Raw genomic sequence first — 21,210 nt, 5'->3', positions numbered from 1 at the left:
TGACACTGAACTCAGATGGTCGTTGGGCAAGTTGGAATCAATTAGTCTCACTGAACGTTCTGTGCCCTCTCTTAGCCCAGTCTCAGGTAAAATAAGGACCCCTTGGATTTTAATCTTCTCTTCAGCCTGTTGCAGATGTTATCAAGCGCACACACTACACATATGGGAATGTGATTGTGCCTGCCGTGATGCTTTTTTCAGCTGTCCTGGTTTCCTGGAAGAGCCTGCGTAGATTACTGTAACTTGCCCTAAGCAGGGCTTCCCTTGGGTCTGACCCACAAATTACAGTGGATCCAGAATGCTGCTGCATGGGTCTTGATGGGTATACCATACTGGACATACATTGCTCCGATCTTGCAGCAGCTGCACTGGCTCCCCGTGCAGTTCCAGATCAGGTTCAAGGTTTTGGTTTTAACCTTTAAAGCCCTAAATGGACTGGGACCAGTATACCTTAGGGACTGTCTCTCCCCCTATATACCCCGGAGAAAGGTTAAATCAGCAGGAAAACACCTACTGGTGGTCCCTAGCCCCAGGGAGGCGCAGCTGGGACCTTTTCCCAACCTGGTGGAACTCTCTGTTGGAAGACACCCAGGGGTGTCTGTAAGATAGAGATGTTCCACCTGGTGTATGGCTGCAGCCAGCCTAAGGTTTTCCTGGGAATACCTCCCAAACCAGTCTCCTGCTGGGGGGGAGGAGCTACATAACCGCCTGCCTGCTTATATGCAAAGTCACAGTGACAGCACCGGTTGTACCCCCTCTCCTCCTTGTTTATGTTATGTTGGGAAAAGTGGAGGAGGCTGCCATCTGGGGTCTGATTGTACATATCAATGACTTTGATTTAAATGTATTTTAATGTATTTACATGTTTTATCATTGTATTATCACGTTGTAACCCGCCGTGAGCTCGCTTGTGGGGAGGGTGGGCTATAAATTAAATAGTAATAATAATAGGATGGGATGGGATCCCTAGGGTCATATAGTACACCCTCCTGCACAATGCAGGAAATTCACAACTGCCTCCCTCCCTCACCCTCAGTGACCCCTGCTCCAGGCTCAAAAGATGACAGAACATCTCCAGGATCCCTTGCCAAACTGGACTGTGGAAAATTGCTTCCTGACTCCAAAGTGGTGATTGGCATTACCCTGGGCATGTAAGAAGGGGCCACAAGAAATAAGCGCTGATGTGACCATTTCTGCCCTCCCTTTCATGATCTGCCTAGGTTCACAGAATCAGCATACACATACACAGGGCTTGCTGTGATTGCGCACCTGAACTCTGTGGAAGCTGGAAGACAGGCCATTGAGCACAGTCCTCATCCCCTCTTGTGTTTATTGTCAGTGTATCTAATGGCCAAATATGTGGCCTGTTAAATCTGGAATCATGAATGGACCAGACAGATCTTTCTGCAAAACTGAAAAATGCCCCAGGTTTGCGGAAAAATCTGAAATACAATGGGGGTGTTTTTATTTTATTTACTTACATGATTTATATTCTGCCTTTCTTACTGAGACGCAAGGTGGATTACACAGTGTTAGTGAATCAACAGCTAGGAAACTCAGCAAACAAAATAATAGGGTATGGATTGGAGAAATTTTAACCAACACTAAAACAAAGCATAAGCAGTTAAATGAGACACATTACATACTGTAGATGTGAATCCAATAAAATTAAACGTACAGCAGTTTATATTATGCGTAGTATAGTCCCTGTCCCTTTGCCAAAGTATCTCTGAACAATTTTCTTACAGTATAGCCCTCCTGCCTGTGTAAAAAAGCCCTCCTAAACAATTCAGATTTGCATTGTTTGTGGAAAGGCAGGCGTGTGGGAGCCCTTCTACCCTCATCAGGCAAGACCATTCCATAAAGTGGAGGCCAAAGCAGAGTATGCATGTGTGCTGGCAGTTGTCGACTGTGTCCATTTGCAGTGTAGTACCTGCAGAAGGCCCTGCTCAGATGAGTGAAGATGCCATGGAGGAGTACGGGAAGAGAGAGGGTTCTGCAGACACAAGGGGCCAAGGTCATGAAGGGCTTTGTATATGATGGCTAATACCTTGAACTGAGCCTGACGACTGATAGGTCGCCAATTGAGTAACTGCAGAATGGGAGTAATATGCATGCTCTGCCTAGCTTATAATAATAATTGAGATGCAACATTCTGCACAAACTGGAGTCTCCAAGTTGACTTCAAGGGGAGACCTACAAATAGAGCATTATAGTAGTCTAGCCTTGATGTTACCATGGCATGGATCCAACTGCCCAGATCATCCATGTCAAGGAAGGGACCATCTTCCAGGCTAGACTGAATTGGAAGAAAACCTTTTTTGCAGCTGCATTAACTTGCTTCTCTAGCAAGAATACTGGATCCATTATAAACCCTAGGTTCTTTACTGAGTCTGCAAAGGTCAACAACCCCATTGAAAGTGGGAAGCACAGTGTAAGGTCAGTATCACTGCGTTTCCAGCCGGCATCACCTCTGTCTTGTCTGGGTTTAATTTCAGTTTGTTTACTTTCAGCCATTTGACCACAGCTGTTAGGCAGTGATTCAAGACCTCTACTGTATCACGTGAGGATCTGGATAGTGAGATACACAGCTGGATGTCATCCACATGTTGATGATGTCTAGTTCCATAGCTATGAATGATTTCTCCTGTAGGCTTTACGTACAGATTGAATAACATGGGGAATAAGCGGTGCCCTGTGGAACCTTGCAAAATAATTCCCACACTGAAGGTGGCTGATCTCCAGCAGCAACTGTTTGAGCCTGTTCCATGGGGAATGATTTAAACCAGTTGCACACCCCCTGACACCTACTTCTGCCTCCAAATGCCTCATGATGGCATGATCTACTGTAGATAGATAGACTGAGGAGGAGCAACAAAGAAGCGTGGCATTTGTCTGCATTCAGATGAAAGTCATCAAATAAAGCCACCTGTCTCCATCCTGTAGACCTGAAGCCAGACTGAAAAGGGTCCAGAGTACAAATGTTATCCAAGAAGACTTGAAGTTGGTCTGCTACTGCTCCCTCAAATGCTGCCTAGGAAGGGCAGATTAGAGACTAGGTAATAACTGGCCACATCATTTTTGTTTTGTTTTTTCAGCAGTAAGTGGATAACTGTGTCAAGAAGAGAATTACTTCTGCAGGTGTTTTTGGCTTTTTTTTTGCTCTGTATTAGAGATGGGCACAAACTGGGAGGAAAAAGAACTGTGCGGTTCATGGTTTGTTGCATTTCATGGACCACAAACTTTCACGAACCTGCCCCAGTTCGTGAACCAGTTTGTTTGGTTCGTGAAAACATCACATCCAGGTCAGCAAATCCTCACTTACGGGCTAGCAGAAGGCCATTTTCGGGTCAGCAGAAGGTCTGCAGGAAGTTCATCCTCTGTCGCCTAGGAAACTGATTAATCGGCGCCAGGCTGTCTGCAGTGACGAACCAAAAAACTTCAGAAAAGGGCTCTGACGAACTGCCAGTTCGTGCACCACGAACCAGCACAGTTCGTCACGAACTTTTGTTCGTATTTCGGTTTGTGCCCATCTCTACTCTGTATGTTTAGCACCAGAAGCTGATTGTCTTGAAGTAGAAACTGTTATTATTAATGTTGTTCCTTCAGGTATCTTAATTGGACATTGGTTGCAACTGGTGTAGGATGGGAGGGGGAGTTGGCTGAGGGAGGTAGAATGATGATTGGTAGAAGGATTATGGCCTGTTTCTATAAATATTGTATGTTGCCAGGCCAAGGTACTCCTTCCTCCTTTTGGTTTTCTCTCACCTTTTTTTAACCCTCATCACGCTGTTGGTTTGCTGCAGTGCCAGGGATAATATTTGTGCTGCAGGAGTTGTGCCCTGTAAGTTTATGGATTTAGCTTTGTTTTAGTGCATTGGAATGTTCTCTTGAAACTGTGTACCTGTTGGAAATTTCTTATTAAAATTGATTTTGATAAAAGCTCTCTTTGTTTTACGATAATTGCTGTGACCTTGCTGGTTCAAACCCAGGATACTTTTAAGTTGATTTAATAACGAAGAGGCTTAGTCTGAGGTTCCAATTTGGGGGCAGGGGAGCAGACCCCTCAGGTTAAGGCAGGTTAGCCTTGACAAACTGCCTATTTAAGTCGCTGAGGGAAGGAGCTTTGAGTGTTTTATTTATGCTAGAAATTTATTTGGTTGTTACATGATTTATGTAAGGCTTGTTTATGTGGTCCTTACGTGATTTTAGCAGCCAACACGGGCAAGGATCCAATGCACAAGTAGTGGCCTTCGCAGATGCCAGGATCCTGTCAATATCCATCATTGTAACGAGGTCAGAATGATCCATAAGTAGACCAGAGAGTATCTTATATTGTATTGTCTGTATTACAGCTGGCATCCCGATCACTGTGTATTCTTGCTATTAATATCAGCAAAAAACTTGGCAAAGGTGTCACTGCTAGTGGTCTGTTCAGAGTCAAGGTTCAAATTTAGAAGTTAGAAGATGTCAAGAAACCTTAAGCAGTTGGAATGGTCGTGAGCCAGTTGATGCAATGGTTGCCAAGAAATAATGCTTTTTTTGGCTGTTATCACAACTGCTTCATCGGTATTCCAGTGGATTCTGTAGCATGATTTATATGATTCCGTGAGTTTTCCACAAGCATATTTCTAGATATCTCCCAGCCCTCTTTAGGGCTCCAGACTCATTGGTAAACCATAGGGCTGGCTTCTGTTGAGAGGGCAAGAGATGTTGATAAGGAGCAATCTTATCAATAGCTTTGAGGAGCTTCATGTTCCAAGCTCCCATCACAGCCTTAACAGAACATGTGTTCAGAATCCTAAAATCTCTTGGAGCGTTTTTGGAATCTAGGAGGATCCATGAATCTCTGCGGGGGAACCATTTTTGCATGGTGTCAGAGCCATATTCACCCTTGCTTCAGTAGATAAGGCCAGAGCATGGTTCTGGCTAAATCTCCAATTCCAAAAAAAGACCACCTCTCAGGCTCACTGCAAAAAATTTAAGTTCAAGGTGTGGCCTCTTTCATGCTTTGGGCTCGTCACTATATCAGAGAGGCCCAGGTTAGCCAAAAGAAGTTATAAAAACCTGGGCCAGCCCTGGTGAGGAGTATTTGGCTTGAATGTTGGAAGTCCCCTAGAACATTCAGTTTAGGTGTTTGCACTCATGTTACTCCTGGCAACTCAAAAATGGTGCTTATTGGGGAACTAAGTGGCCGGTAAATAAGCAGAATACCTAATCTATCTATATTTCCCAATGAAAGGAGCATACAGTCACTACCAGCTATAGTTTGTACTTAGAGTCTATAGGACTTGAATGGCTCAGGGAAGATAATGGCAACACTTCCTCCTCAACCACCTGTGTGAGGTTGGAGAAGGACCATATAATCAGGCGGAGTTAGTTGGATCAGACACACCACATCATTTTTTTCCAACCACATCTCTGTTATACAAGCACGTCAGTTCCTTCTCTGTAGCATCCCAGTGAGGTGTTCAGTATTATGGCTCATCTGGCATTGTATAGTGGCGCTGAATATTAGCACTGATCTGGCATTACATATTAGCAAAGAGATGGGGGAAATGGGGTCCCTGCGTTGTCAGCTTTATGGTTGCTACAAAGATTAAATAGGCAGCAGACTTCGTTGCCTGATAATGGCCATCTTTTATATATCCTACCACCATACCTACCAGCTCCCAGCTCTGCACTGGAATAGTACATTCACCATGCAAGTAAAGATTTTCTCCACAACCACCAATGCACCCCATGATTACCTCACATTCAATATGCTAGTGTTCATAGAAAAACCATACAGCAGTCCATGGTACAGTTGTGATGTACTGATGTTAGTACTAACCTACAGGTTTTAATAATAATAACTACACATATATTTCTCTTCTAGACAGATTAGAGCAATGAACAAAGTCAGTGTCATTATTGCTCTACTTTGCTCTGGTTAGACCTCGCCTAGAGTATTGTGTTCAGTTTGAAAAAGCTGGGTATGTTTAGCCTGGAGGGGAGACGACTGAGAGGTGATATAACCATTTTCAAGTACTTGAAGGCTGTCATACAGAGGATGGCATGGAGTTGTTTGCTGCTGCCCCAAAAGGTCAGACTACAACAAAGGGGTTGAAATTAAATCAAAAGAGTTTTCAGCTAAGCATTAGGAAGAACTTCCTGACAGAACAGGCCATCAGTGGAACAGGCTTCCTTGGGAGAGGTGGTAGGTTCTCCTTCTTTGGGGATTTTTAAGCAGGGGCTGTAAGGCCATCTGACAGCAATGCTGATTCTGTGAACCTGGGCAGATCATGAGAGGGAGGGCAGGAAGGGTTACATCAGTGCTTAGTTCTCGTGGCCTCTTCTTACATGCCCAGGGTAATGCCAATCCCCACTTTGGGATCAGGTAGCAATTTTCCCCAGGCCAATTTGGCTAGGGATCCTAATGGTGTTTTGCCATCTTCTGGGTATGAAGCAGGGGTCACTGGAGGTGTGGAGGGGAGGTAGCTGTGAATTTCCTGCCTAGTGGAGGGGGTTGAACTAGATGACCCTAGAGGACCCTTCCAACCCTATTATTCTATCCCCACAGTATAGCTAGTTAGTTGGGGCTTAGAGGAGGGGCTTATCCAAGGCCACCTGCTGAACTCATGACATTAGTGGGATTCAAACCAGCAGAGTCCTGATTCGCAACCCAACCATTTAACCATGATGCTTGTGCTCTCTGGGGACCTTCTTTGGTGCATGCAAAGGCTGCATGTCCCGAGGAAGCAGACACACAGGGCAAAGAAGAAATAATGGGAGAGGGGAAAATGAGAGCCTCCCCCCACAAGAACTTGCAGGTTCCCCAGTTGTACAGTGCCTGATAATGTACATGGGAGCTATATGAGTGTCGTCTTTAAGTTTCATTGACTAAGATAGCTGTTTAGCATAAAACTCGCAACAGAGCCTGTTGTGAGAAGAAATACAATGGGCTCTAGCAGCAGGGCCTTGGCTTGGCCTTTCCACTGCCTCTGCGGCCCCCCAGAGGCCTGCCACAGGCAGCCCGGAGGCCCAGCATGGAGCTCCCAAGGTCCTACAGTGGCTACAGGGAGCCCCGCCCCCCTGGTGCAGCCTTCCCAACAGCTCTGCAGCTCTTCATAGGCCTGCCGCAGGCAGCACAGAAGCCTGGCATGGACCTCCCAAGGCCCCACAGCAGCTGTGGGGAGCCCTGACTCACAGCGTAGCCTTCCCTATGGCTCTGCAGCTCCTCATAGGCCTGCCACAGGTGGCACAGAGGTCCAACATGGCCCTCTCAAGGCCCCGCAGTGGTCCTGCCAGGTTGCCGTGCTGCACCAGTGACTCACCTTTTATCCTGGTGCAGGTGCACCCACAGGCCTCTCAGTGCTCCTCCTCAGGAATAAAAAGTGAGTCGTCGCCAATACAGCTTGGCTTTTATATAGCTGGATGCTGAGGCTAAAATGTATGGACATTTGTGAATGGATATTTATGAACCTGTTATATTGTTGGAATATTTATGAATTATCAGCACCTTGCACTTTCAATTGCACCTATAAATTGATTTATTGTATTATAAATTGCATGAAATTGATTCTTTTGTTCCCTGTGGGATTCACCTCCCTCCTTTTTGCATTAGAGGCTAAAATGTAAGCATGTTGGATGGGTTGCGTGCCTAATATATGCCGTGACTGCGGCGCTGTTTGAAAGCTGGCTGTGACTTGTGTTTCTTGGAACAGTGCCAAGTAGTGAGGGTTTTAAATTTTATCCCTGACGCTTCAACAGTAATGTGGGTTGTTTTCTCTGTTACTGTCCAGATTTCCTCAAGAATCTGCTTCATATATCCTACTACAGTTTGCACAGTATGGAAACATATTGAAGCACGTGGTGAGTATAAAGTTGTGGCTTTTTTAAAAAAGCACTTTCTGGCTTCTAAATACTGTTTTTGACTTCATTCGCTTACGTCCCCATCCTCAATGAGACTCAAGGCAGGTTACATAATTAAAGCCAAATAGTAAAGAGTCCAGTATCACCTTTAAGACTAACCAACTTTACTGTAGTATAAGCTTTCGAGAACCACCGTTCTCTTCATCTTAAAAGTGCTACTGGACTCTTTACTATTTTGCTACTACACACTAACACGGCTAACTCCTCTGGATAATTAAAGCCATACAATGTAAACTTGATAACAAAATTAGAGCACATTGGGAATTAGCTGCTCCCCACCCCCCACTTTTTGTGGTAATGGAAATGTAGGGGCAGCACTTTGAGGAGAGATGGGTAAATGGTAGGAACACAGCCCCTCTCCCCTAAATAGGGGTACTTTGGACTCCTGCAGGTGCCCCTCCCTAACGCTGTGGTTTTTTAAAACTGTACAGCTGACTTCTGGGTTGGAGCCCAGTTGTATTTGACTTCAGTCAAATTCCCGTTTAGTCTTAATCCTGTACTTAATAGTATAATTCTTGGGCAGATAGTGAAAGCAGCAAACCCAAGCCACCTACAGACCGGATAGGCATCGCTATCTACTTGGGGAATTAAAAAAAAATGACTTTGTATATTAGCCAAAAGAAACGCCTCCACAAAAAAGCTTGATGGGACCTAGGTATGTGGGGGAGAGGGTTGAATGTTGAAATGTTACTGAAAGGGCGGAAAGGGGTGAGGAGAATTTGCCTGCTTGCGTCCCTTGTCTTGAATGGGGAGATTGTTGGGGGCGAAGGGGACTTTCTAAATTTCCCTCCCCTGCCCTTTTCCATGGGCCTCCATCTTTTGTGCATAATGGGTTTCGTGTAATATAATGTATATTGTCTATTTCAGAAAAAAAGTAACCCAATAAAACCTCTACTGTGTATTTGATCGAGAAATGATTGTATTCTTGTGGCCTGCTTTCTGAGTTGGATGCAAAGACCACCATCTAAATCATAGCTCTCGAATAAGTATTTGATATTACTAAATACCTTTTGACTTCTAAATGCTGCTCTCACTCATCTGTACAGATGTCCAACACAGGGAACTGGATGCATATTCATTACCAGTCAAAACTGCAGGCCCGGAAAGCCTTGAGCAAAGATGGCAGAATTTTTGGGGAATCTATCATGATTGGAGTGAAACCGTGCATCGATAAAGTGAGTTAACTTTTGTTAGGTGTTGCAAAATGAAGTGCGGACGAACTTTAGGTTCAAAGCCTAAAACATTACAGCTGTGGTTTAGGAACCTGTGTGTGGGGGGGGGGCACAGTGCTAATGCTGAGCACATGAGGTTTCGTTCTGCTGATTCTAACGATAGTATTGTCTGCCCTGATTGGCAGCCGCTCTCCAGAGTCTCAGGCAGAGGCCTTCTTATCATCGATTACCTGATTCTTTCAACTGGAGATTGTACTTGAGTCGCCTGGCATCCAGAGCAGATGCTGTATTACTGAGGCCCCCACCCTAGTGGGAAACGAAGCTGTGAAGATTTTCTCCAGGCCTCAGGGGCAGGACGTCTGACTTGCCTTCTCAGCATCACCAGCCTCACCCGGGTGTGTTCCCTTCACCAGCCTGCTACAATAACATTCTTGTTCATTGGGGGTCTTGAATAATGGCTCCAACGTACAAAATTGGGTCTACAGATGTGATGCTCTTTTGGACGGTCTTACAGTTTCCCAGTCCAGATCTTTCCCCTGGCTTAAACTGATCAAAAGAGATCATGTTAGATCTCCTTATTTAGTGAATATCACATCCCAAAATCTCAGAAAATCATTTACCTCCCCGCGCTTTCAAACAATGCCGACGGCTTTACTTACAGGAAGATACCATCAAACCCCAATGGCTCTCCGTCTCTGCATATGCGGTGCCTCAGTTCCTGAGGATCTTTTACATTACACTTTATTTTTGTCCCTTGCATGCAGAGGTTAGAGCTAAATTTCTTGCTATCTTGTTAATGGGGCCTAACTTTACCTCTGATATTGACAAATTAGTTTTTTTTGTTATCTGATACTGATTCATTTGTCACTAGCAGAGTATCCCTGTTTGCCTTAGCTGCAAAAAAGATTAGGGCCAAGATTGTTTCCTCAGAAACCTAACTTTTTTCATAACTATCTGGTATTTATTAAGGTCCCATTTTAATTGTATTTTATTTTTATTATTTTAATTACTGTATTTTATGCTTGTAAGATAGATTTCTATTTTTACTGTTCTTAACTTTGTATTGTGACGGCCTTTTGCCATATACAATTAAACCTACTACTACTACTACTACTACTACTACTACTACTACTACTACTTCACCAGCCTGGCCGTGCTCCATGATGAAAGAGTTCTCTTATATACCATCTGTGAGGGGAAGGGGTGATGGGGATTCCCTGGACCCTCTTGGTCTTCTTGATGGCATAGCTGCTGTCTCCCTATCTAGCTTGGGGCTTCTGAGCCAACCCACATCGTTTGGCTCTCCGCCTGGGGAGGCAATCCTCTGCTGGCTGGGTGCCAGCCGTTGGCCCTCACCAGAGCCCCCTTGCTTCTTTCCTCCTCTGTTCATCCGCTTTCCTCCTTGCGCTTTGCACCTTGCTCGCTCTTTCCCTCTCTCCTCGCTACCGCCACCCCTCTTCTCTCTTCCAGCCTCCCTTTTGAGCCTTCTGCCTCTCTGCCTGGACCCTGCCCCATCAGTTGCATCCTGGTACTTCTCACCCCTCTCTGCGCCCTTCCGGCTTGGCCGCATAGGGCGTGCTCACGCTGTTTGGCACCCACAGCTTTCTCCTGAGCCTGGGCTTCTGCAGCCACTCCTGGAGGTCCACCCCTGCTGCAGTCCGTGGCGCCATGCTTCCCAACCAGAATCCTCGCTCCCACAACCCCCTGCTGAGGTGAGCTGGCACACACCCCTCCCCTAAAAGTGGTCGTGCTCCCCTGTGTTTGTGGGTGCCATCGTGACAGAAAATCTGTGTTAGAGTGGCCGTGCCCCACCTAGTGCTGTATAGTGAATTGTAAGGTTGCAGGGCTAGCATCCACTGCTGGACCCTCTCATTCTGTTGGCCCCAGTCCTTCATCCAGTGTAGCACAGTGTGGTCGGTCACTAGAGTAAAGGGATTGCAGAGTAAATAATACTGCAGGGAGGTAGCTCCCCACTTCTCTTCCAGTGCCTCTTTTTCTAGGGTGGAATATGCTTTTCCTCTGAGGAATAACTTCCAGCTGCGGAAAAGTATGGGATGCTCCTGCCCCTCCTGTGTCATTTCTAGGACCCCTGAGGCATCTGTGTAGACCGTGAATGGACAAGAGAAGTCCGGGGCCCTTAGCACTGGTGAATTTGTTAGGACCTGTACGATCTGGTCCAGGGCCTGCTGGTGTGTCGAGTCCCATGGGACTCGTTCTGCGATCCACTTTTTAAGTAGGTCAGAAAGTGGGGCTGCCCAGGTGGCAAAATGGGGAACAAAGCGGCTGTAGTGCCCAGCCAGCTCCAAGAGCTGGCAGATGTTTCTTTTACTTCCAGTCAGGGGAGGTCTTGGAGGGCCTTCACTTTGCTGTGTGGGGGCCATACCTCCCCCCCCTCCTCCAACAAGGTGTCCCAAGTACTACAGGGAACGCTGGGCCAGCTGGAATTTCATTGTGTTCAAGTGTAGTCCCACTTGGGCAATGATTCCAAACACTGTCTTCAGGTGCTGCCAATGTTTCTCCCATGAATGGCTATACACCACCACATCATCTATGTATGTAGGCAGCTGTGAACCCCTGGCAGGAGCTCAGCAGCTGATCTACCAGGCACTGAAATGTTGTGGCTGCCCCGTGCAGCCCAAAGGGCATGGTGACAAACTGGTACAATCCCCAGGGTGTGGTGAAGGTGGTCTTTTCTCGGTCCTGTGTCCTCAGGGGAACTTGCCAATAGCCCTTTGTCAAGTCCAGGATGGAGAGGAAATGGGCTTCTCCCAGTCGCTCCAGCAGATGTGGGTCTTGCGACATTGGGTAGGCATCGAACCTAGATATTCTATTGACACCCCCCCCCCCCAAAAGTCTGGACTCATGCACCAGTGAGCCATCTGTCTTTGGCACCAATGCTGTGGGGCTCTGCCAGGAACTTACTCACAGCTCCACTACCTCCACTTGCAGCATAGCGTCCAATTCCTTCTGCACTCGTTCCCAGGCTTTCCAGGGCAGCGGCCACATTGGCTCCCACACAACCTTCCCATGTTCAGTTTCTATCAAGTGCTCCTCCAGTGTGGTCTGACCTGGACGAGGGGAGAAGAGGCCCTGGTGCCTTGCCAATAGCCGCTGCAGTGCTTGGTACTGGAAGTCAGCCAACTCGTCCAGCAGTACCTCCAGTCAGCCCCAGTACCTTTTGCTTCCAGTGGGGAATCTCTTGTCCCTTGGGTAGTTCTGTGTCCACAACCAAGAGTACCCCGGCCTCCTTCCACTCCTTCAGCAGGTTTTCATGGAGGCACTTGGTCTGGGCCCTGGTGCGTCCAACTTGAATGACATAGACGTTGGTCCCTCATCATCCCATCACCAGGTAAGGGCCTACCCTATGGTCCCCTCCTTTCCTCCCTATTGCACGTGCCCTTACTAGGGCTTGGTCTCCTTCTTCCAACATTCGAGGTTGTGCACGTTTGTTGTAACTCTTCTCTTGGGTGGCCTGAGCCACTTGCAGATGCTCCTGAGCCCATTCATGTGTCAGTTGGAGCTTCTCTTACAGCCTTCGGAGGTAGTCCCCCACCACAACTGGCTCTGTCTCCTGGCCGCCACTCTTCCACCAGCATGGCCATAGGTTCCTGTGGCAGTCGGCCATAGACCAGCCAGAAGGGTGCTTCCCAGAGGGTTTCCTGGGGTAGTTCCCAGATGGCAAACGGGTCTAGTAGCCACTCCCAATCCCGTGCCCCAGGACTTTTCCTCCTCATGGCTTTAAGTGTTTGTTTGAAGTGTTCGACCAACCCATCCGTCTGCAGGTGATATGCACTGCTACGGAGGTGCTTGATACCCATGGCTTGGCAAAGATGCTGGAACAGCCGGGACATGAAGCTCCGGCCCTGGTCTGTAAGAACCTCCCGTGGTATGCACTTCAAAAAAAAAAGAAGAAGAAGAATCTCCTGTGGTGTGCCCAACCAAGGCAAAGTGGGACAGCAAGGCTTGGACAACGGCCAGGGTCCTTGTTGTCCGAAGGGCAAAGGCTGCAGGGAACCACAACCATAATGAAATGGTGTCCCCAGGCAGTCCTAGGAAGGGGCCCCACAGAATCCATCCCAGTGTGTCTGAAAGGCTCTGCCACAACCAGCATAGTCTCCAAAGGCAGGGGGCTGGCTGCCGGGTGGATGCCCGTTGGCAGCGATGGCACTGTTGGCAGTGTCGCCCCACATCTGCTGCTACCATGGGCCAAAAAAACTTCTGCAAGACCCGCTCAAGGGTCTTCTTCCTTCCTAGGTGCCCCGCCCATTCCCCATCATGGGCACGTGCCAGCACCACCTTCCTTGTCTCCTGCGGGACCACCAACTGCCTCAGCTGGACCACTTCTGCTCCCTGGACCTGGGTAATTTGCCAGAAAAGCCCCATCTCCAGTTCAAATTGGAGAACTCAGCCCGCCTTTTCTGGGTCATGGGGAAGGCTGTCCCTCACCACCACATGGGTTCTTACCGCGTCCAGGGAGGCGTTGTCCTGCTACCGGAGAAACTGGGTCGCCTTCCCAGGTGGGCTCCTAAGATGCCTCCTTGGATAGTCCTTCACTCATACTCTCCTCCTGGATGACTGGTGGTCCTCCTCCTGAACTTCCACCACCTTTTCCACATCCCCGAGGGTGGCCGTCCCCACATCCAGGGCTCTCCAGTGAGGGAAGTTGCATCCGATCAACAGTGGGGCTGGCACGTTAGTTGACACTGTAATTATCTCACCCTGCACTGTGGGCCATTCAGTCTGGTGTCCGTGGATGCACCTCATCACCTGGGGTGTCCCACGAGCCACAGGGATGAGGTCCGCCTGCACTATGATAACAACGCTCCCAGTATCCATCAAAGCCAGTACTGTAGCCAAAGAGTTGAGCTTGGACGATCAGCAGTGTCTTGGGTGTGGCCCCGCCAGCCTGGCTTAGAGGGAATGCCAGGTCACACTCTATGAATGGGCACTCTCGTTGAAAGTGCCCCATTTGTCTGCAGCTGAAGCAGGGCCAACGCCTCGGCCCCATCGCTCGCCCGTCTTGGGCATCCCTGCAGGTGGGGTGGCTGGCGGTTTTTCCTGCTCTCTTTTCCAGGCTTGCTGAGTCCTGGCTCTGGGCAACTCCTAGTTGGGGAGGGACCAAATCTACCCTTTCCTGCGTTGGATTGACTCACGGTGCCGTGGGGACCGGATGGGTCCGCCCTTGCTTGTTTCCGAGACCTCCTCAATCTCCCCTCTGGGGAACCCTCACTGAGTCCCAGCAGCTGGTTCCTTCCATACTCCAGGACAGGGGCTCTCATTTGCTGCCCTCAGCAGCCCACTCTGCTGCCCAATAGTCATCCAATGCCTGGGCCAACTCTTCTAGGGACTCCTGCCTCTGTTGCAGTGCCCAGGTATGGAAGAGCAGGGGCATCACCTGCAGGAGCTGCTCCATCACCCCCTTCTCTACAGCAGCCTCAGCCTGGTGTCCCACTGAAGTTAGCCATTTCTGAGTCAGCTCCCTCAAGGCATAGGAAGTCTCCAAAGTGCCCTTATTCTTAGCCCTCTTGTAGGCCCGGAATTGTTGACAATAGGTCTCTGATGCCTGCATCTTTTGCATCCAGGACCTGATAATCAGTAAAGCTTGCCCGGTCAAGCTTTGGCCAGCCTTTGGCCAGGCTGCCGCTGTGGCCATCCTCTCAAAATACCTTGAGGTAAGCTTCCACATCGTTTGCTGGGGACATCTTAGGTATTCAGAACCTCCCTCCACTGCCCTCCCCCTGTCTGTCGGAGCGCCTTTGGGTTGCCCTGTGGCTATGGCCCGGGCCACCTCCTGTATCCAGTGGTCTTGGATGGCCCACTGCTTGTTCATGAACTGCTGAATTAACTTCCCCGGAACATTGGCCAGCCACTCCCCAAACTGCGTTAAGTCCCAAACTGACACAGCTACCACCAGCATCTTTGGCCCTGGGGTTGTCATCCTGTCTTCCTTCTTTCCAGGCGGGACTTCCTAGCCCCATGTCAGATCCCGGACAAACCCCCACTTTTGTGAAGATTTTCCCTGGGCCTCAGAGGCAGGACGCTCTGACTTGCATTGTCAGCGTCTCTGATTTCTCATCACCAGCCTCACCCAGGCGTGTTCCCTTCACCAATCTTGCCGTGCTCCACAGTCACTCCTGGAGGTCCACCTCTGCTGCGGTCTGTGGCGCCGTACTTCCCAACCAGACTCCTCGCTCCCTGAACCCCCTGTCAAGGTCAGCTGCCACAGAAGCTGTTAATATCTTTGCCATAACAGGTTGGGACCTATGAATGGCACTTAATATTGGGGATTCTTCCCATCTGTTACACTAACAGCTTCCTAACTGAGACTCTTGCACCAGCAGAAACTCCACTGGTAAAAAAAAGTAAGGTGGAGCAGTGCTGCCAGGTACTCCATTTTCACAGCTGCAGCCCCCCCCCTCACCCACTGCATTTCATTCAACGGACTTCTGTGACTGCTGTGAGGTCTCAGGATGTTCGGAGAGATTTTTTTTATTATTTAAAACATTTTTATGCTGCCTTTCCACCCAAATTAGGGTCCCAAAGGTGGCAGACAACAAATAATTAAAAAATTTAAATAACTTTTAAAATGATTATATAAATGTGATAAAAACATGTAGACATATAGACAAACACATACAACCAGGGAAGAGTTTACTACAAGAAACAAAAAAAACTTCACCTGCTGGTAGAAGACAAGGATAGCGGAAAATAGGCAGATCTCCCTGCGGAGGGATAGAAAGTTTGGTGCCATGACCAAGAAGGCCCTTTCTCGAGTTGCCACCCATCTAGCCTCAAATGGCGGGGGGCACCTGAAGGTAAGCCTCCGAAGATGACTGGTGTTGATGGGTAGGTTCATATGGGAGAAGGCAGTCCTTAAAGTATGTTGATCTCAAGCTGTATACGGCTATAAAGGTCATACCAGTACTTTGAATTGGGCCTGGAAGCAAATTGAGAGCCAGTGTAGATGAAACAAGAGTGAAGTAATACGGCCCATATGACTCACTCCAGTCAACACTGTGGTTGTAGCATTCTGTACCAACTGCAGCTCTTCAAGGGCAATCCTACCTACAAGAGTGCACTTATGTACAGCTCTTCGAGACAGGTTAGTGCCCCCCTCAGATCAGTGAACAATGTCAGTGTTGTTAGTATCCCACAATACAGCTGGGGACCAGGGGCTGAGAGGAGTGGCTTACCCAAGGCCACCTGTTGCACTCATGGTAGTAGTGGGAGATTACTGATTCACAGCCCAACTTCTTAACCACTCTGCTACAGAAGCTGTCAATATAGAGTGCATTATGGTGGTAATCTAATCGATGTTTCCAGGGCATGCACTACAGTGGTAAGATCTTTGGCGCCCAGGAAGAGCCACAGCTGGCTCACCAGCCAGAGGTGGTGAAGGTACCTCTGGTCACCTCTGCTGCTGTCTGTGAGATGGGAGAGATCTATAAATGCAAGAGCGCTCACTGTTGATAGGATCCAATCTAAAGATAGTCTCAGCTGCTAAGGACACCTTTGGTGACTTCCGTTGTTTCAGATTAGTAATAATACCATTTGCATAGTGCTTTTAGTGTTGAGTGGCAGCATCACATTAATAAATATATTGTGATCTAGAAAGTCCCATCGTAAATGAACTTGTCACAGAGCATGGCTGTTAAAGTCCTGAGTCCTTTTCCCCTTCTGTCCTGCTCAGATCGACACTCTAGAAAAAGCAGAATCTTGGCTCAGGATCATATGTAGAATGGCAACATTTCCCCGATAAATTCCTGTCTGTTCCCAGATCCAGAGGTGTTAGCCGTGTTAAACTGTAGTTGCAAAATAGTAGCATCCAATAGTACCTTGAAGACTAACCAGGGGTCATTTCGTAGAAAAAGAGCTGCAGGAACTCATTAGCGGAACTTATTAGCAGAACTCATTAGCATATACCACACCCCTTGCCATCGCCAGAAGTGTGTCATTCGCATAACTGATTTGCATATACCACACACCCCTGACATCACTGGAAGTGTGTCAGAAGGCGACACCCACCCCTCAGGCTCAACCCCAAAAATTCCAGGTGTTTCCCAACTCAGAGCTGGCAAGCCTACCTGGAGAAAAATTGCTTCAAGGGCACAAAGAAAATAGTCAAGATGTTAAATGGTTTTATTATAAAATCAACAGCTCTACAATTAACGATTAACTAATACAAATAACCATAACTGATATATTTAACACAGAACCAATCTGCTTTAAAAAGCTGTGGGAACCATAACAATGTCAACTTCAGTCAACAAAAGAATGAAAGCAAGACACACACACAGCCTCATACACCCCATGAAAATAAAATAGAGTGAACTCAAAGCAGCACACTTACACACACAGCCCTACCCACCCACTCCCCCAGTGAAAATAAAACAGAATGAACTCAAAGTTGCACACACATACACACAAACCCCTGAATGAAGTGGAAAGCAGAATGAACTCAAAGCAGCTAAAGCCTCCTCTGCAAAGCTGACCCCAGCAGCAATGCTTGCTCTCTCTCTCTCTCTCTCTCTCTGTCACGAATTAAAAAAGCAGAATGAACTCGAAAGCGGCCTACCCTCCTCTTCAGAGCCCTGCCGGACCCCATCTCTCTCTCTCTCTCTCTCTCTCTCTCTCTCTCTCTCTCTCTCTCTCTCTCTCTCAGACACACACACACAGAGGAATGGGAAAAAAGAATGAACGCAAAGCAGCTACGCATCCTCTGCAGGGCTGAAGGAGGAAGGAATTACATGGGCAGATTCTAAAGCTTCTGGAATGGCGTTCTGGCTCATTCCCCCTCAAAATGAGCCCTGAGACTAACCAACTTTATTGTAGTATAAGCTTTTGAGAACCACAGCTCTCTTTGTCAGATATATGGAGGGTATGAAGAAACTGGCCAGAGATATATAGGTGATGAGGGGAGGGAGGAGTAGATCCAAATCAGTTGCAAAAGTCATGAAAGAGGTGGAGTGCGCAATCCAGGTTGGGTGTGACCCCTCCCCTCCATAGCTGAATCTGAATGGAATGCCTGAAAGGCAGTTACTTCTCATAATGAGATAACCATCCAGAGTCTCTATTCAATCCAAGTCTGACTGCGTTAAATTTGCATATGAATTCCAATTCAGCAGCTGTTCTGTTTCCATGCTCTGGCCAAGTATAGAATTCTAATTTGGTGCATGATCCGATATGGTAATAAAATGAAGTGTTACTACTAATACAAATAACAAGATATAAGTAGGAATAACAACATAGGGCGTTAACAAGGCCCGAAGGTTCTCAGTGCTGTGTTTAGTATTGTACTTTCATTCTGGAATGGCAAAGCAATCTAGTAGTTGGGTGTAAACTGAAGAGCAGTCTACTTTAAATGCTTAAATATTGGCTGAACCTCTCAGACTATATCTGAAATAACATCTTGCTGAGCTTTGAAAAAGTTGATTAAGATAATGTGGTTACAGTTTTTAAATAAAACATGTTATCATTTTATCCATGCATGCAGAGTGTGATGGAGAATACAGACAGAAGTTCTACGTCGTCTCCTTCAGTCTTCACACCACCCATGAAAACACGAGGCACCCCCACGCAGCCTTCAAGTGCTCAGAGGATTTCTACAATGAGACCTCTTGCTACAGCCTATAAAGCTTCAACTAGTGACTACCAGGTACTCAGAAATATAGTGAGGAAATTATGGTCGCAGCATTGGATGGAGGGACTCTGGGAGTTGTATAAAGGAACAGTAAATATACGGTTAGGCAGAAAAATACAACTCACTGCTTTCCATGTTTTCTAGGTGGTTTCTGACAGACAGACTCCCAGGAAAGACGAAAGCATCGTGTCCAAAGCTATGGAGTACATGTTTGGCTGGTAGCGAGAGGAAACGACATGAAACTTTGCTGGCGGATATAACAGTACTGCCGGTTAGTTGTATAACCAACCACAGCAGCATTTCGGATGTTCTGCCTTTGAAAAAAAAGAACTTGGCACATGTGTGTTTTGCACTTTAAACAGCAGCTGGTTATACACCACTTTAAGCTCTTAAATCATAACCATTCATGTTTGACAGTCTAACTGTGATTGCATGACTCAAGTGCAAATTGACTTATGCATCGCACGAGTCTTGCTTTCAAAACATTGTAACATATTTCATCGTTTCCCAGGGGCTTGATTGTCTTTCTCCTTCTGAAAATGTGGTATTCTTCGCTGCAACCTGAAGTCAATATTGGTTATTGTGTAAAGAAACTGATAGGCTTTACCAGTTTTACACCAACTATTTTAATCGGAATGCTTTTCCACGTGTAGATCAGTGTTCCTATAAATTTTGGCCAGGTTGATCCTAAATCATCAGAAGTCCGAAAACTTTTAAAATCTTTCTTAATAAAAATTGTGGTGCTACTTCTTGATTTGTGTGGATCATTCAAGTATATGAGATATATGACTGATGTGAGAGCGTTGTACAACTGCCACAGAATTTAGAATGTAAACTTTGATTCAAGGTGCTTTTGCTTTAAAATTTTGCATTATGTTTTGCTAGTTACTATCGCAACAGAAGGGAGAGATACACGCTATGAGGTTGAACAGCTACTCTTTTTCCACAGGAGTATTAATGGGCACAAAGTGTACATTGAAATGCTCTCCACCAAATTTTTAATTTCCCTAGACAGTCTAAAGCAGTCTTTACTTCCTTAAAAAACCTTAAAAGGGAGATTTCAGTGAGAGAGGTATGAGTGGAGATTTGATAGCAGATATGAAAGTAACACTTGCTACAGAAAGCATTCATTCACCTTGCTATACTCATTGTCCTGCACTCTGCCAGCAGGGCAAGTCTAGTCTCCTCTGGAGTAAGGCCTCAGGCTTGGCTGGTTGGACTTAGGAAACTCCCATGGCAGCTGGAGACGAGGAACTGCAGCACAGGGCTTGTGCTTAGTGGACCAGTTGATCCAGCAAGGCAGTCTTCCCAAGCCTCAGTCGAAATAGGTTGGGAGTGAGCCTGAGCTGTGCTCAGTAGCTGTGCTACAAGGCTGAGCCCCTTGTAGCTACCTCTACCATTTGAAAAAGGAAGTTATCAGCTAGGGAGGTCAGGAAGTTGCATCAGTCTTGTTTCTTTGCTGAGCTTGTCTCCCAGCACACATCGGGGAAGTTGAAGTCACCCATAATTACAAGGTTCTAATGTCTGGATACTCTACCAATCTGTTCAAGGAGGGCAGCATCCATTTCCTCTTCCTGGTCAGGTGGTCTGTAGCAGACTCCAACAACAACACCCTTTGTCCTTCCTCCCCTTATTTCCACCCATATACTTTCCACTGGGCTGTCAACATTCTCCAGAACTTGCTGACAATCAAGCCATCTCACATACAATGCCACTCCGCCGCCTCTTCTACCCTTCTGGTTTTTCTTGAACAACTCATACGCATCCAGTACTACTTTCCAGTCATGGGAATCCTCCCACCAAGTCTCAGTAATTCCTACTATATCGTAGCCCTCTGTTTGCAAGAGAAGCTCAATGTCTTCCTTCTTATTACCCATAGTTCGGGCCTTGGTATATAGGCACTTGTAGCCTTGTACCTTTGTTTGATTTGTCCTACCAGGTAAGCCCCCGCTGTTACCACTTTTTCATTGAAATCCCCATGTTGATCGTATCGTTCCCCTTGCAGCATCAGTTTGAAGCTCTCCTGATGAAACTTTCCAGGTTCTTTCCAAACATTTTCTTCCCTGACCTTGAGAGGTGAAACCCATTATGTGCTAGTAGGCCTTCTCTAAGGAAACTTGTCCTGTGGTCCCAGAACCCAGAGCGCTCCTGCTGGCACCACCACCTCAGCCAACGATTCACCTCGAGTATGGTCTGCTCCCTTTGCATTCCTCTTCCTTTGACAGGAAGGATAGAAGAGAATACCATGTGTACCCCCCACTGTCTTCAACTGCCTTCCAAGAGCTTCATCGTCCTCTTTAATTCTTGCGATGGTATTAGCGGCCATGTCATTCGTTCCCTTGTGAACCAGCACAAACAGGCACTGATCAGTTGATCTGATCAGTTTTGGCAGTCGGTCTGTAATATCCTGAATTCTGGCTCCTGGCAGGCAACACAAGCTGCTCCTTTGGTTCTAATGGGGTTCAGTAAAGTTGAAGCCCCCCC

General features: G+C 47.1%; 1 protein-coding gene across 4 annotated transcripts in view; it reads left to right on the top strand.

Annotated features, from left to right (window-relative positions):
* NUP35 (nucleoporin 35) overlaps window positions 1-19,472 on the top strand; it is a 30,072-nt gene extending 10,600 nt beyond the window's left edge. For all 4 annotated transcript variants that reach the window (XM_054972872.1, XM_054972876.1, XM_054972874.1 and 1 more), the window contains exons 6-9: window positions 7,785-7,854; window positions 8,961-9,089; window positions 18,580-18,741; window positions 18,871-19,472. In XM_054972872.1, coding sequence (XP_054828847.1) covers window positions 7,785-7,854; window positions 8,961-9,089; window positions 18,580-18,741; window positions 18,871-18,948 — 439 coding nt within the window. In that variant the 3' untranslated portion in view covers window positions 18,949-19,472. The remainder of the gene's footprint in view (window positions 1-7,784; window positions 7,855-8,960; window positions 9,090-18,579; window positions 18,742-18,870) is intronic.
* The last annotated feature ends 1,738 nt before the right edge of the window (window positions 19,473-21,210 follow it).

The sequence above is a fragment of the Eublepharis macularius genome, chromosome 2 (assembly GCF_028583425.1).
Source record: "Eublepharis macularius isolate TG4126 chromosome 2, MPM_Emac_v1.0, whole genome shotgun sequence".
Classification (NCBI taxonomy): domain Eukaryota; kingdom Metazoa; phylum Chordata; class Lepidosauria; order Squamata; family Eublepharidae; genus Eublepharis; species Eublepharis macularius.
The sequence above is the reverse complement of the archived record's forward strand: the minus strand, read 5'-3'. Positions and strand labels throughout refer to the sequence as shown.